The sequence below is a fragment of the Somniosus microcephalus genome, chromosome 23, assembly GCF_052327205.1.
Source record: "Somniosus microcephalus isolate GS21.2 chromosome 23, FLI_Smic_1.0, whole genome shotgun sequence".
NCBI lineage: Eukaryota > Metazoa > Chordata > Chondrichthyes > Squaliformes > Somniosidae > Somniosus > Somniosus microcephalus.
This window is the reverse complement of record NC_141009.1, coordinates 18,285,422-18,298,258: the sequence shown is the minus strand read 5'-3', so window position 1 is coordinate 18,298,258 and position 12,837 is coordinate 18,285,422. Positions and strand designations below refer to the sequence as shown.

Sequence of the window (12,837 nt, the reverse complement as noted above, 5' to 3'; positions counted from 1 at the left end):
CAATGATAAGTTTTAAAAAGAAGAGGGATAGTGCTTGAGCTAAGGAAGCCATTTACCATGCTGACAAGGATAGAGACTAAGGGGGTGATTTTCATTCAGAAGTCGGGAAGGAGGCGGGACTACAACTTTCGGGGTTTAGTCCCGCCTCCATCGAGATGCGGCCAATCCACGCGATTTTAACTTGATTGACCTTGTTGAGCCCGCCCAGCGGGCTCAGCAGGCCAATTAAGGGCCACCCGGCAACAGGTGACGTCACAGACTGAAATTTCATCTGTCAAGACGTTTTGACAGATGAAATATCAGTGTTTCACAGCTGTTTGAAGCTGTCAAACACTGACAGTCTTACTTCTAACCTGAGTCCTTCTACGCAGACTCAGTTAGAAATCTCGCCGGCACTGAAAGCTGCAGGCTGTCACTTTTGACAGATCGCAGCCATTCTGCTTTCTGTGCCGGCTAAATGATGGACTCCCGAAACCTAGAGGAAGGAAGGCTGAAAAGGTAAGTACAGGTAATTTAAACTTCTTTACACACTTTAGACACACCAAACACACTTACCTTTGCACTCATGCACCCATCACTCACCTGAACACCGACATCTCGACCCCTCCAAGTCCTTTAACCCGACGGTCTGACTCCTCTAACTTGGCGTGGTTTGGAGCCATCGGGAATCCCACACGACAACCTTCAAAATAGGGATTAGGCTAAAAACTGCCTGTTAACTACCTGTTAACAGGCAGTTAATTGGCACTAATCCCTTCCCGTCTCGGGTCGGCGGGTCCCAGTGCGGGGCGGGTACCCGCCTCCTTTGAAACTTACATGGAGGCGGGTTTTGGGCGGGATGGTGTCGGGACCCCCGAATTCGGGATTTTTGCCCCCCGCATGCCTAAAAGCCCGCCTCACGGCACACTGAAAATCAACCCCAAAGAAGCAGAAAATGCTGAAAATACTCAGCAGGTCTGGCAGCATCTGAACAGAGTTAACGTTTCAGGTCGACTAAGAAGGCTTGGTTGGATGGTGAGAGATCAGGAGGTGGGTCTTGTGGAAGAGAAGGGCTTGCCGAGAGTGGAGGGGGAGGTAGGGAAGAACTTTCAGTGTCTCTCAGGGTCAGAACTAAAGTAAGTGAGGGACTAAGGTCAATAACAAGGGGGTGGAGGAGGGATCTGCACAGGTGGTCTCAATCTTGGACTTGAAGAAATTCATGAGATCCTCACTCTTGGAGTCAGAAGTGATGCTGGAGGGGGTGAGGAAGAGGTTTTGAGGAGGTGATGTGTCATAGAGAAAAGGAGTTGTGTGGTGTCCTTGTTCTCTAGGATTATCTTGGGGTCGGAGGAAGTTTTGGCTGTGGAATGGAGGAGGTATGGTAATGCTTGACATTATTGAGTCAGGACGGGTAGTGGATAACAAGACCAGTTCTAAGGCAGGTGTGTGACCCTCTAACTTTAAGGTGTGAAGGTGGGAACTATACCAGGGGAATAGTAAGAGTGGGAGACGGAGAGTAACCTGGTGGGGATGACGGCATTGAAGGTGGGATTTATGGTTAAAAGTGAAGGATAAATAGTTGGAATTTTTTTTTTTTTTAAGGATATGGGAAAGAAGAGGGAATTGAATTAGTTGGATAACTCTTTATGAGAGGTGGCACAGGTGTGATGGTCCGAATGGTTGCCTTCTGTGCTGTAAAATTCTTATGATTCTTTGTAAAATTCTTATGATTCTTTAAATAGCAACCGGCGAGGTAGGGAAAAAAGCATCAATAATGAAAATACTTCAATTAATTCAGCCTTTTATAAAGTTTAAGCCATTAAATAAAAATTCTTAGCGAACTGTTGTTGGGATTAAGGTGTTTTATGTTGCTGAGGAGGACTGATATTTGCGCCAACTCTGGATGCAGACAGTTATGATGTGCTTTGATGCTGAGTTCAGGTATGGAAGTTGGAATCAGTTAGCCCTAGAGCATACTGAATAATAGCTGTTCAAGGTGCTGGTCACTGGAGATTTGATGATGAGAAAAAGCTTCCTGGTACAGCGATATGTCAATGACAGCAATTTATAGTTCAGCAAGAACTAGAAATTCACCATAGAAGGGGAAGAATATGGGGTAGAAATTTGGGTACGTACCCGGCACCTGAATGGTGAGGCTCGAGGTGTCCCCAATATTGGGTCTCGGGCCTCCTTTCAATGGAGCCAGCGTGGCACGAACCGCCAGCTGGCAAAGAGGAAGCCCAGATTGGGTTGTGACTAGTGTCGCAGCGACTCTCAGGTAATGAAGCCTGGGGTCAGGATCAGAGACCGCGGGGGTGGATAGGAGGCCGGGGGTCAGGATCAGAAGCTAGTGGGGGAGGATAGGAGGATGGGGGTCAGGGTCAGTCTCCATGGGGATGGGGAGGATAGGAGACCGGGGGTCGGGATCAGTGACTGTGGGAGCGGGGAGGATAGGAGGCCGGGGGTCGGGATCAGAGGCCAGCGGGGGAGGAAAGGAAGCTGGGGGTCTGGATCAGAGGCAATGGGGAAGGCCAGGAGGCTGGAGAGGCGGGTGGGGGGGCGGGGTCAGGTAAGTGAAGCCTCAACATATCTGTGAGGCTTGTATCTTTCAGTATCAGTAAGGTGTGTAATATTTGTACCTTGTGTGAGTCATGTGATCGAATGCTTCAGTAAATTTCCTGTATTACAGTGATGAGTGAACTGCTGTCACAATTAGACTGCAGAGGAACCATGGTAAACATCAAAAAACACACTTGAGTTCCTGGACTACTTGTTAGCAAAGCTACCAATGATATAAATAATTAATAATTGTAATTAATATTTTAAAATAGTTCAACAAATCAATTTACAGCATCTTCATATAAACATCTATAAATAGGTGCTGGTTTATAGGCAGCTTTATGCTTAGGACTCAATGTACCGATACTGGGTTGGTACTGGACATATCACATAGATCCCTTTAACAGGAACTGTCATCCCAATTTCTCTAGGTTGTAGTGGAAATGAGGCTCATATGTTAGTCCATTCTCTAACTCACTGCATCACCAAAGAGAGAAGTATTGAGTAACAGGCATAGCAGGTTTTTTTTAAAAAAGCAAACACAAAAAGTAACCATCTCACCTTTTGATAGCGCAGTGGGTGCACTATCGGTGGAGGGTCCACATGTGGCACGGCTTTGCTCAACACTGCTGCGCGAGTTTGATAATTCTTTATAAGGGTGACCTACAAACACAAAATTTAGATACATGAAAACTACTGGAATTAGAAACATCACCATCAAACCAAGCTCAACTGTTGTGTTTGTTCAATGCAGAACAGTGTTGAACCAATGTTGTGTCAATTCAATCTCATTCAATGCATAAGTATGTTCTTTCTTATTCAACATTTCTACAGGATACATGTATCCTGATTAAGACGTTCTATCATAGTGCAATGGATATAAACACATGTTCTACATAGACTAAATCAGTTGAATTTCCTGGCTTGCAAAATTCATGTTTTTGATACATAGTTATGATGAGGATCTAGCAGAGTGTATGGATAGTAACCTGATATGCAATGATGATATCTTCCAGTTACGATTTTTTTTTAACTGGTACATAGTCAAGCGTAGTAAACGTGAGTCCACTCCAGCAGCATAGTGCATTGGTGTACTAATGTGCTGACCCATATGGGTGCAGGTTGTGAGTTTGCATTCCCTCAGTTTCCCACTCAACCTGATGTCAATTTGAGCCGTGCTATTAGGGGTGGTAACTGAGGAAAGCCATTTTACACAGAAGGAAAAATTTGATGTTATCATCCCAAACAGCTCTTTTCATTCTCACCTGTGGATCAGTTACAAGCTAACACTGATAAAGTCCTAACAGCAGTTTGGTGCTTGGTGATGGAATAGTGCATGGGAGGGGAGAGAATTTTCTATATAGAAATCTTACTTAAGTTACTTATCTTCTTTGTTGCAGGTATTCCATAGAGTTAGTTTCCCTGAGTGCAGCTTGCAATGACACTGGCTGCCTCAGGGCAAACCAATGTTGGAGCATGGACCTCAAGTAGGCATCAGACCCCATATTTGCATATGCAAAGGTTCTAACGCCTGCTTCAGGCGTGGGTAAAGGACGCTTTTGTTTGCCTTTACCCTTTGCCTTTTGCTCACTTCCTGCCCGCCATTTTGGGGCCGTAGTAGGTCGCGTAGCACCCTATAAACAGGTGCTACGCAGCCCAATTTCTAATCCAAAATGATGTCACATAATGTAGAATTTATTATCCCGCTGCTAAGTTATAGCCTTTAGAGCTACAAAGTCTAATTGCTGTTAAATAAACACTAGAGTTTGAGATTTTGATCTTGTATTTTGCTCGAGTTGCTCTTGAGCTTTTAAAGTTTGCTCTTGAGGTTTAAAGCCACAGCTTTGGCATGTTATAAGTGTGATTTGTACAGTCATTCAGAGGTTACAGACATTCTGGCTCATGTCAAATGACTGCCTTTGTTTTGAAGTGTGAATTGGTAAGTTCTCTGAGAGTTTCCAAAGATTCTGGTTCCTAAGTCTAACACAGATATTTTAGGCTGACCATACGTCCCCTTTTTCCGGGGACAGTCCCCGGGTTCGGTACTGTGTCCCTGGCCAAACAACGTCCTTGGCAGAGTCCCCGGTTCAGGAAACTCATCCCCGAATAGAGCCATATTCATTGATCCACTGGTTGGCAGGAGTTGGATTTTATCTTTGAATTTTTCCAGTTTACCCAAAAATAATCATCTCGTCCCATTCGTGCCCAGTTTGAGCTCAGGAACAGATTCCAGGAGCCGGTTGAACGGAGATGACGATGGTGGCCCCGCCTTCCCACAATGCAGCGTGGTGGAGAAAAGGCCCCATCGATGGCTCGTGCCGCACTGCACTCTGAGGGATTTAGTCACCTGACCTTGTGTTTTGGCCAGTAGTGATTGACCGGAGGGCGGAACCTTTAAACTGCGCACGAGAGCGGGTGGGTGAGTGGATTTACTTTGCCAGAGATCAGTATGGTGCATCGTGTTTTTTTAATGAATAAGGCAAGCTTTAAATTCTCCCACCAGGAAGAGGCTTCTGAAACCTTTTGAGACAGAGGGTGTTTCACACCTTGAATGGAAAATCTCAGTCTGTTTGGAACAGATTTGAGAAATTTGAGAAAATTGAAAAGTTAAAAGTTGGGGGGGGAGAAATTCAGTAGGTTGCGCCACCCGTTAGCGCCTTAAGAGGGCGCTAAGTGGGTCGCAAGCCACTGGCGCCTGGGCGCGGCACTGCCCACGCCTCCCGCTAAACTCTGCGGGACGTTAGTGGTGGCGCTAACCGTTAGCGCTGCAGCGCTGCCGATGACATCATTGGTGTGCGGAGCACCCCACTGACACCCCGGCCGCGATATTCGGCAGCGCCCCTTGATTTACCGCCAGACGCTATGTCCGACCGGTTCAGGGGGGCCTACCTACGGCCGAGGAGGCGCAAATTAAAGGCGAGGTGCGGGGCGGCCATTTTTGTTGTTGGCCGCCTGCCAGCACCTGCCTGCGCTCCCGTCCCCGGCCTCCTGAACCCCCCCGCGGAGTGTCGGCTGCGTTCCAAAAGCCCGGCACTTCTCTTCGGTGCCGGGCTCTTTTGCCTGCACTCCCGATCCTCAGGGGCCCAGCTGGGCCCCAGATCGCGCTGCACAAGGCCCCTCCCCTTTAAGAAGGGGAGGAAGGCCTGCAATACCACAGCGCGACGTGCCGCAGCGTGCCGCAGCGCCACGATATTCACTCGCAGCGCCCCAAGAAGGATGCGGGGCGCCTCCAGTAGCACCGCGCTTCCCTTTGGGGCGCAACCACTCAATTTCCGGTGGGTGGGTGCAAATGTTTCCGGGGCGCTACTTTTAGCGCCCTGGTGAGGATGGCGCCCCAAACGGGGCTATACTCAATTTCTCCCCCAGGGTATTCAGAGACGAATATAGATGGTATACCACTATTGCCAGAACACATGCAAGATTCGAGATTTGGTGGAAGGCGAAAATGCTGTTGTCTCTACGCGTATTCCACTAGCAGAAGCTACAAAGTTTTCTTGAAATCCGTCCTGGCTACTTTGCTGTGCTCCCACCCTGTGTGTCCCCGGATTCAGTTGAGAAAATATGGTCACCCGAAGATATTTGAGTGTGACACTTAAAATGTGATGTGAAAGTGTGAAGACCAAAAAATCATCCTAGATATCAGGGCCTGGAATTTCCTGTGTATTTGTACCCAGAGACACACACAAACCAAATAAATGGCCTAAAAGATCAAGCAATTTTGGGCGTAAGTGAGTTACATGCTTAAGTACAATATGCCCAAATCTCCTCAATCTTTTAGGATTGTCTATTGATCTCTCCAGCCAAACACATCTCCGAGTTTCCTGAAATTGCGCTTGCTCAGAGACTGTCTTCAATTACGACCAGATTTTCAAGCACAGCAGAAAACAATCATATTTCTGGTGTTCTATTGCAATGTTTTTGAGCATTTAAAAAAATTGTAACCCCGCTGAGACCCGCACTGTATTTTCTGTTTCTTTTAATGTATTTTTATGGCATCAGCATAAGTCTCGTTAAAAATTGAAAAACTTCCCCAATTGCTTGTTCTTAAACATGCTGCTGGTAATGTGCATGAATGATGGTTAAATGAGTTGAAACTTTATTTTTCAAACTTAAAGGAGGAATATTTAGATGGCGATTTTGCCAGCCCTGGGGAGGCGGGTTTGGAGGCAGGACTGCCGGGAAAATGGCAGAATTTTGGGGGCGGGTACCCATCTATAGATATGTGAAGAGAAAAAGATTGGTGAAGTCAAGCGTAGGTCCCTTGCAGTCAGAATCAGGGGAATTTATAATGGGGAACAAAGACATGACAGACCAATTAAATACATACTTTGGTTCTGTCTTCACAAAGGAGGACACAAATAACCTCCCAGAGATGTCGGAGAACATAGGATCTAATGAGAGGGAGGAATTGAATGAAATCAGTATTTGTAGGGAAATAGTGTTAGGGAAATTGACGGGATTGAAGGCCAATAAATCCCCAGGGCCTAATAATCTACATTGTATGGTAGTTAAGGAAGAGGCCCTAGAAATAGTAGATGCATTGCTGGTCATCTTCCAAAATTCTATAGACTCTGGAACAGTTCCCATGGATTGGAGGGTAGCTAATGTTACCCCACTATTTAAGAAGGGTGGTAGAAAGAAAACGGGGAATTCTAGACTGGTAAGTCTGACATCGGTAGTGGGGAAAATGCTAGAGTCCATTATAAAAGATGTAATAGCAGCACACTTGGAAAACAGTGACAGGATTGGACAAAGTCAACATGGATTTACAAAAGGTAAATCATGCTTGACTAATCTACTGGAATTTTTTGAGGATGTAACTGGTAGGATAGATAAGGGAGAACCAGTGGATGTGGTGTATTTGGACTTGCAGAAGGCTTTCGATAAGGTCCCGCATAAGAGATTAACGTGTAAAGTTAAAGCACATGAGATTGGGGGTAAGGTACTGTCTTGGTATGTTGGCCTTCATAGCGAGAGGATTCAAGTACCGGAACAAGGATGTCTTGCTGCAGTTGTACAGGGCCTTGGTGAGACCACACCTTGAGTATTGTGTGCAGTTTTGGTCACCTTATCTGAGGAAGGATGTTCTTGCCATGGAGGGAGTGCAGCGAAGATTCACCAGACTGATACCTGGGATGGCAGGAATGACGTATGAGGAGAGATTGGGTCGATTGGGCTTATACTCGCTGGAGTTTAGAAGAATGAGAGGGGATCTCATTGAAACTTATAAAATTCTAACAGGACTAGACAGACTAGATGCAGGAAGGATGTTCCTGATGGCGGGGGAGTCCAGAACCAGGGGTCACAGTCTAAAGATAAGGGGTAAGCTATTTAGGACAGAGATGAGAAGGAATTTCTTCACCCAGAGAGTGGTGAACCTGTGGAATTCTCTACCACAGAAGGCAGTTGAGGCCAATTTATTAAATATATTCAAGAAGGAGTTGGATATATTTCTTAAGGCTAAAGGGATCAAGGGGTATGGGGAGAAGGCAGGGACAGGGTACTGAGTTTGGATGATCAGTCATGATCTCACTGAATGGCGGAGCAGGCTCGAGGGGCTGAATAGCCTACTCCTGCTCCTATCTTCTATGTTTCTATGTCATAATTGAGTAAAACTTAGCTAAAAGTGCGTTCTGGCAGAAATAATTCTCCTCTTAGCAGTGTTGACTGACAGATTTTTGATATGATTTCTTGCCTTACCTGGTAACTGTTATCTGGAGGTAAAATATATTTTCCTGGGCAGTAATTGGTTCCAATAAATGGCAGAATAGTTTAATTGGGGGTGATTTGTCGGAATTAACAGCTCATCTCTTTGTTTTCTAAATACACCATAAATTTCAAATTTTAAAAAAAAAAGCTCTTCTCTTGAAACAGCTGGAGTCGTGTTCGTAACTTGGCAGGGTTCCAGCAGTGTAATCAGCTTTCTGGGGTGGTTAACAAAGAAATATCCCTCGTTGTAAGTCAGGCCCTGCTCAGCATGCTCAGCATGATTTCCAGCCCTTTCTTTGCCTATGACACAGCGGTTGCAATTCTGACCTAAACATCTCCAGAATGTAACCAATAAAAAAATCTAATTATCTGCTCAACACCAAAGTGAAACATTACCATGGAGGAAAATCATGGTTTCCCCCATCCACTAATACTTCCAGTTCAGGGACAGTATCAGGTTTTCATAGGCTTCGGAGTCTACAAATGTGGGTATTTGTAAATCCAAAGAGCTGATCTGCTAACTGGAACATAGGCCATCAAGGAACACACAGACACAGATACGCACACACACGCACTATACCACTTTGCACTATCTGGGATTGGATTCCAAATCAATCAGCTTGCTAACATCGCCAAGGAAAATGTTTACACTTGCAGTAGACTGCCAAGGATTTAACCTGTCTCTTCCTCGAATCAGACTGCAAGGACAATGGAAGCATTGTCACCAGGATTACACAGTGCTGTAGTGAGGGACTAGGCCATCAGCATTTTATAAACATCTACCACTGGCTTCGGCTACAGCTGTATTGCCAGTCACCCATCACAAAGGTGGTAATCTAATGAACAATGGTGGTGTGGATGCGCAGTGAGATATGTTGTCCCTTGGTCCATGTTCGGCACCATTTTTTTCTAAGGGACAGAACAATCAAAATCCCCAAATTATCTATATTGGGAAAAAAACTGGCACACTTTATTCCCGCTTTATTGGTCACTCCTACTTTTTACCATTTTGAGTGTATAAAAGGAAAGTAATGTGGGAGGAAGTGACCCTCACGAGCAGACATTAGAGTCAATGAAGTCTTATCTAGATTACAATTTCCAGCGTGAAAAGGACATCATAGGTATGGGAAGGTCAAAAATACTCATTGTCCCAGAAACTCTACCAAGTAGCTATTTTACTTCATAATATGGGAGAAATTATGCAACTATAGGAAACTTTGTGCTATCCGGCACCGACGGGACCGAGCTGTTGCCATTCCCTCAAAACTGCCGGACAAACCAGCGCTAATGTTGAAAGATACGGAAGCTTTTGAGCTCCGTATCTGTCAACAAACCCTGTTGCTTAGCAACAGCTTCTAAACAGTCCAAGCGTCTCTGTAGCATCTCTGTAGCTTAGCAACAGCTTCAGCAGACCTTGCAGAGCTTGACTGTTGAGGAAAAAAACGAGAAGAAAAAAAACCTAACGAAAACGGCTCCTGATTTTTGCCGGTGGCTCGAGCATTCCGGACAGTTAGCCTCTGGATAACACAAAGTTTCCTGTATTTCTACTGACTGAAAAAACGTCTTGTTTTCACATACCTCCTGTATCCAGGGGGTAAATTATAATTTTGAAAAACATTTTTTGACCATCCATGAAATCAGAACAGGATTTATTATTTATATTGGTCCGACAATTCAACAAAATTCATCTATATATAAAACAGACATGCCTCTTATTGGTCTCCATGATATAGAAGGAGATAAAACTGACAAAGGCAGTGCGGTAGATAATAGTAATCCCTGACAAGATGTATTCAAGTAACAGAAAAGCAAACTTAAATTCTAAGTTCCCATTGCTATACACACTTCCATATGGAGCTAGTCAATATTGCAATGTGCTCCAAAAGGAGAGCAACGTCTCCCAGGCCTGTTTCGACTGGGTCTCAGTCTAGCTCTTGGTAGGAGAAGCCCTGCAGTGGTGTCCGTTATACAATGCATTTATACTTAGGCTGCAAACAAACCTGATGGGCCTTTTTCTTCTTCTTCGTGTGGTCTCTCGCTTTCTGCTCCTCTATCCATTGCTGCTGGAATTTATGCTCCAACAGGTCAAACATAGGAGTCGAGGGCCTGGGGAAAACAATGTTAGAAGTCAATAAGCACCTTAAGTTGGCTATTATTCTACAACAATTTTTTTGCCTGACGATGAGAAAAGTGAGGTTAGAATTTGTCTGCTTTGTGAAAAAACAGTAGGCAAGAGTTATCTATCAATGGAAAACTCTTGCAATAGATTATGAAAGGGTTTGCTAGGGTAGACATAGAGAAGATGTTTCCACTTGTGGGCGAGACCAGAACTAGGCGCCATAAATATAAGATCGTCGCTAATAAATCCAATAGGGAATTCAGGAGAAACTTCTTTGCCCAGAGAGCGGTTAGAATGTGGAATTCGCTACCACAGGGAGTAGTTGAGGTGAATAGCATAGATGCATTCAAGGGGAAGCTAGATAACACATGAGGGAGAAAGGAATAGAAGGATATGTTGATGGGGTTAGATGAAGAGGTGTGGAAGGAGGCTCGTGTGGAGCATAAACTCCGGCATAGACCTGTTGGGCCAAATGGCCTGTTTCTGCGCTGTAAATACTTTATAATACTTTGTAACTTTGTGGTGTTACATAACATCACTATGTACAACAATATTTTGCCCACATAACAACAGTTACTACACGTCACAAATAATTCATTGTGTGAAGCACTTTGAGGTGATTAAACTCTATAAATGTATTTATTTATCTCTTCAGTTCTTCCAATTGTGCTCATTAGAAACATTGCTTAAGTTTCTAAAAAGGTCTGATATTTTTCCAACTTTAAATTTTCTTTTCTTATCTAAAATAAATTAATAGTTTTTGGATCACTCTTTACCCAAATTTAAAAAACAACTCATAATTGCTGTTAAGCTGATTTAAAATGACTTCACAATAAGTATATAGAACTGATACAAGGCAAGGAATTTAGATAATATAAATGACGAGAGAGAAGCTTCAGCTGCCATTGGTCCCTGAAGTCCCAAGATTAGGCTACAGCCTTGGAATTACCTCCTGCTACTTTCCACTGATTTTATGCTGCATACTGTTTATCTTTTCTGTGTATGTATATTGGATGGGGTGGTGGGGATGGGTCATTTTACCTTTGATCAGATATTCTGTCCCAGAAGCAGCTGTTTGTGTGGACAACAACTTGCTTTTTCCTCCCATTTCCTTATTGCATTATGTCGCTCATACAAGAAAATTGAGCACTATAATGTGATTACTGCTGGTTTGCTGAGAAATAACATTTATTACTAGGAAATACACCGTGTGATATGTATTGTATTGAGGATAATAGATATCTGGGAGTGATTGTGAGGCAGTATTCTCATCAAGAGCCCTGGATGATGCATAAACTGGTACAACCTGAATGATTTATAAACTGCCAACTGAACTCAGAAGTGAGATTACATGCCTGAAACTACTCCAGGGTAATCCTTATTGTTCTAAAATAATACTAGTAGATTTCATAGGGGTATGCTTGTAGGGTGAGATTGGACAGTGTATTTGGCAGGGTCACATATGCAATAGAGTCATAGATAGAGTTATACAGCACAGATAGAGGCCCTTCGGCCCATCGTGTCTGCGCCAGCCATCAAGCCCTGTCTATTCTAGTCCCATTTTCCCCAATAGATGGGTCTGGGTGGATGGTGTGGTGGACAGTGTGGGCAAAGATATTCTATGCAGTTGATAGCTTGCTCACTGGAGGACCAATGATTGTAGCATAATTATTACAAATTTATTGAGTGATAATCTGCAGTCAATTACTAGAAACACCCGAGTATATATCGCGTTTGGTCTTGAGCTTCAACCATTGAAAGTGAACCTTTAGTTTTGCGATGGTCAGAAATTCCGCTGTACAGTGATTGCTTTGGAGATTTATTTGCTGCGTTTCTTAAAAAATGTAAATACAGAGTTAAAACCCTTCATAAATGATAGATGTAATCTGGACCAAAAAGAAAATCAGTTAATGTACTCTGAATAAACATAAAAAGCTAATTAATGGATTAAAAAATGTTTTATGGTTCAGTACACTTCTGTAATTCTACTGTTTTATTCACTAGTATAGATTTGCAGAAAATCTTTTTTGCAGATGTATATTAGAAAAATGTATGCGCATATTTTGCAAAATGCAAGGGGCTCAAGGAATTAATGTGTTTTTCTTATTTGAATAGCGAAAAGTCACCATTACTGCAGCAGATAGAACCACTAACAAGCATTCACCTTTAGTACCTGCATGGAGAAACTCCAAATCTATCCACGGTCCATTCTATCTGACTCACAGCTGGGAGAGTGTGCAATGTTGTAACACTGTCTCTCTGGGGCCAGGTACACAATACAGGTTTCCACCTGCACACTGCACGCTTCTATTCAGTTAATTGTTCCCTTCTGGCCCAGTCTGTCTGTACTAACAAGGACAGTAGCAGGATGGTAATTGAAGTACTTAGCAATACACACATGAACAGGATACTGTGACTAATTAGGGGGGGGGGGGAGGGCCAGCGGGCCTTTTAATTGTTTGTGGTTTATG

At 43.9% G+C, this 12,837-nt stretch overlaps 1 protein-coding gene across 2 annotated transcripts in view; it reads right to left on the bottom strand.

Moving 5' to 3' along the window:
• Window positions 1-12,837, bottom strand: part of cfap77 (cilia and flagella associated protein 77) — a 175,752-nt gene that overhangs the window by 29,196 nt on the left and 133,719 nt on the right. For both annotated transcript variants that reach the window (XM_085965527.1, XM_085965526.1), the window contains 2 exons: window positions 10,248-10,353; window positions 3,100-3,201 (listed from right to left, as the gene is read on the bottom strand). In XM_085965527.1, the coding sequence (XP_085821653.1) occupies window positions 3,100-3,201; window positions 10,248-10,353 (208 nt within the window). The remainder of the gene's footprint in view (window positions 1-3,099; window positions 3,202-10,247; window positions 10,354-12,837) is intronic.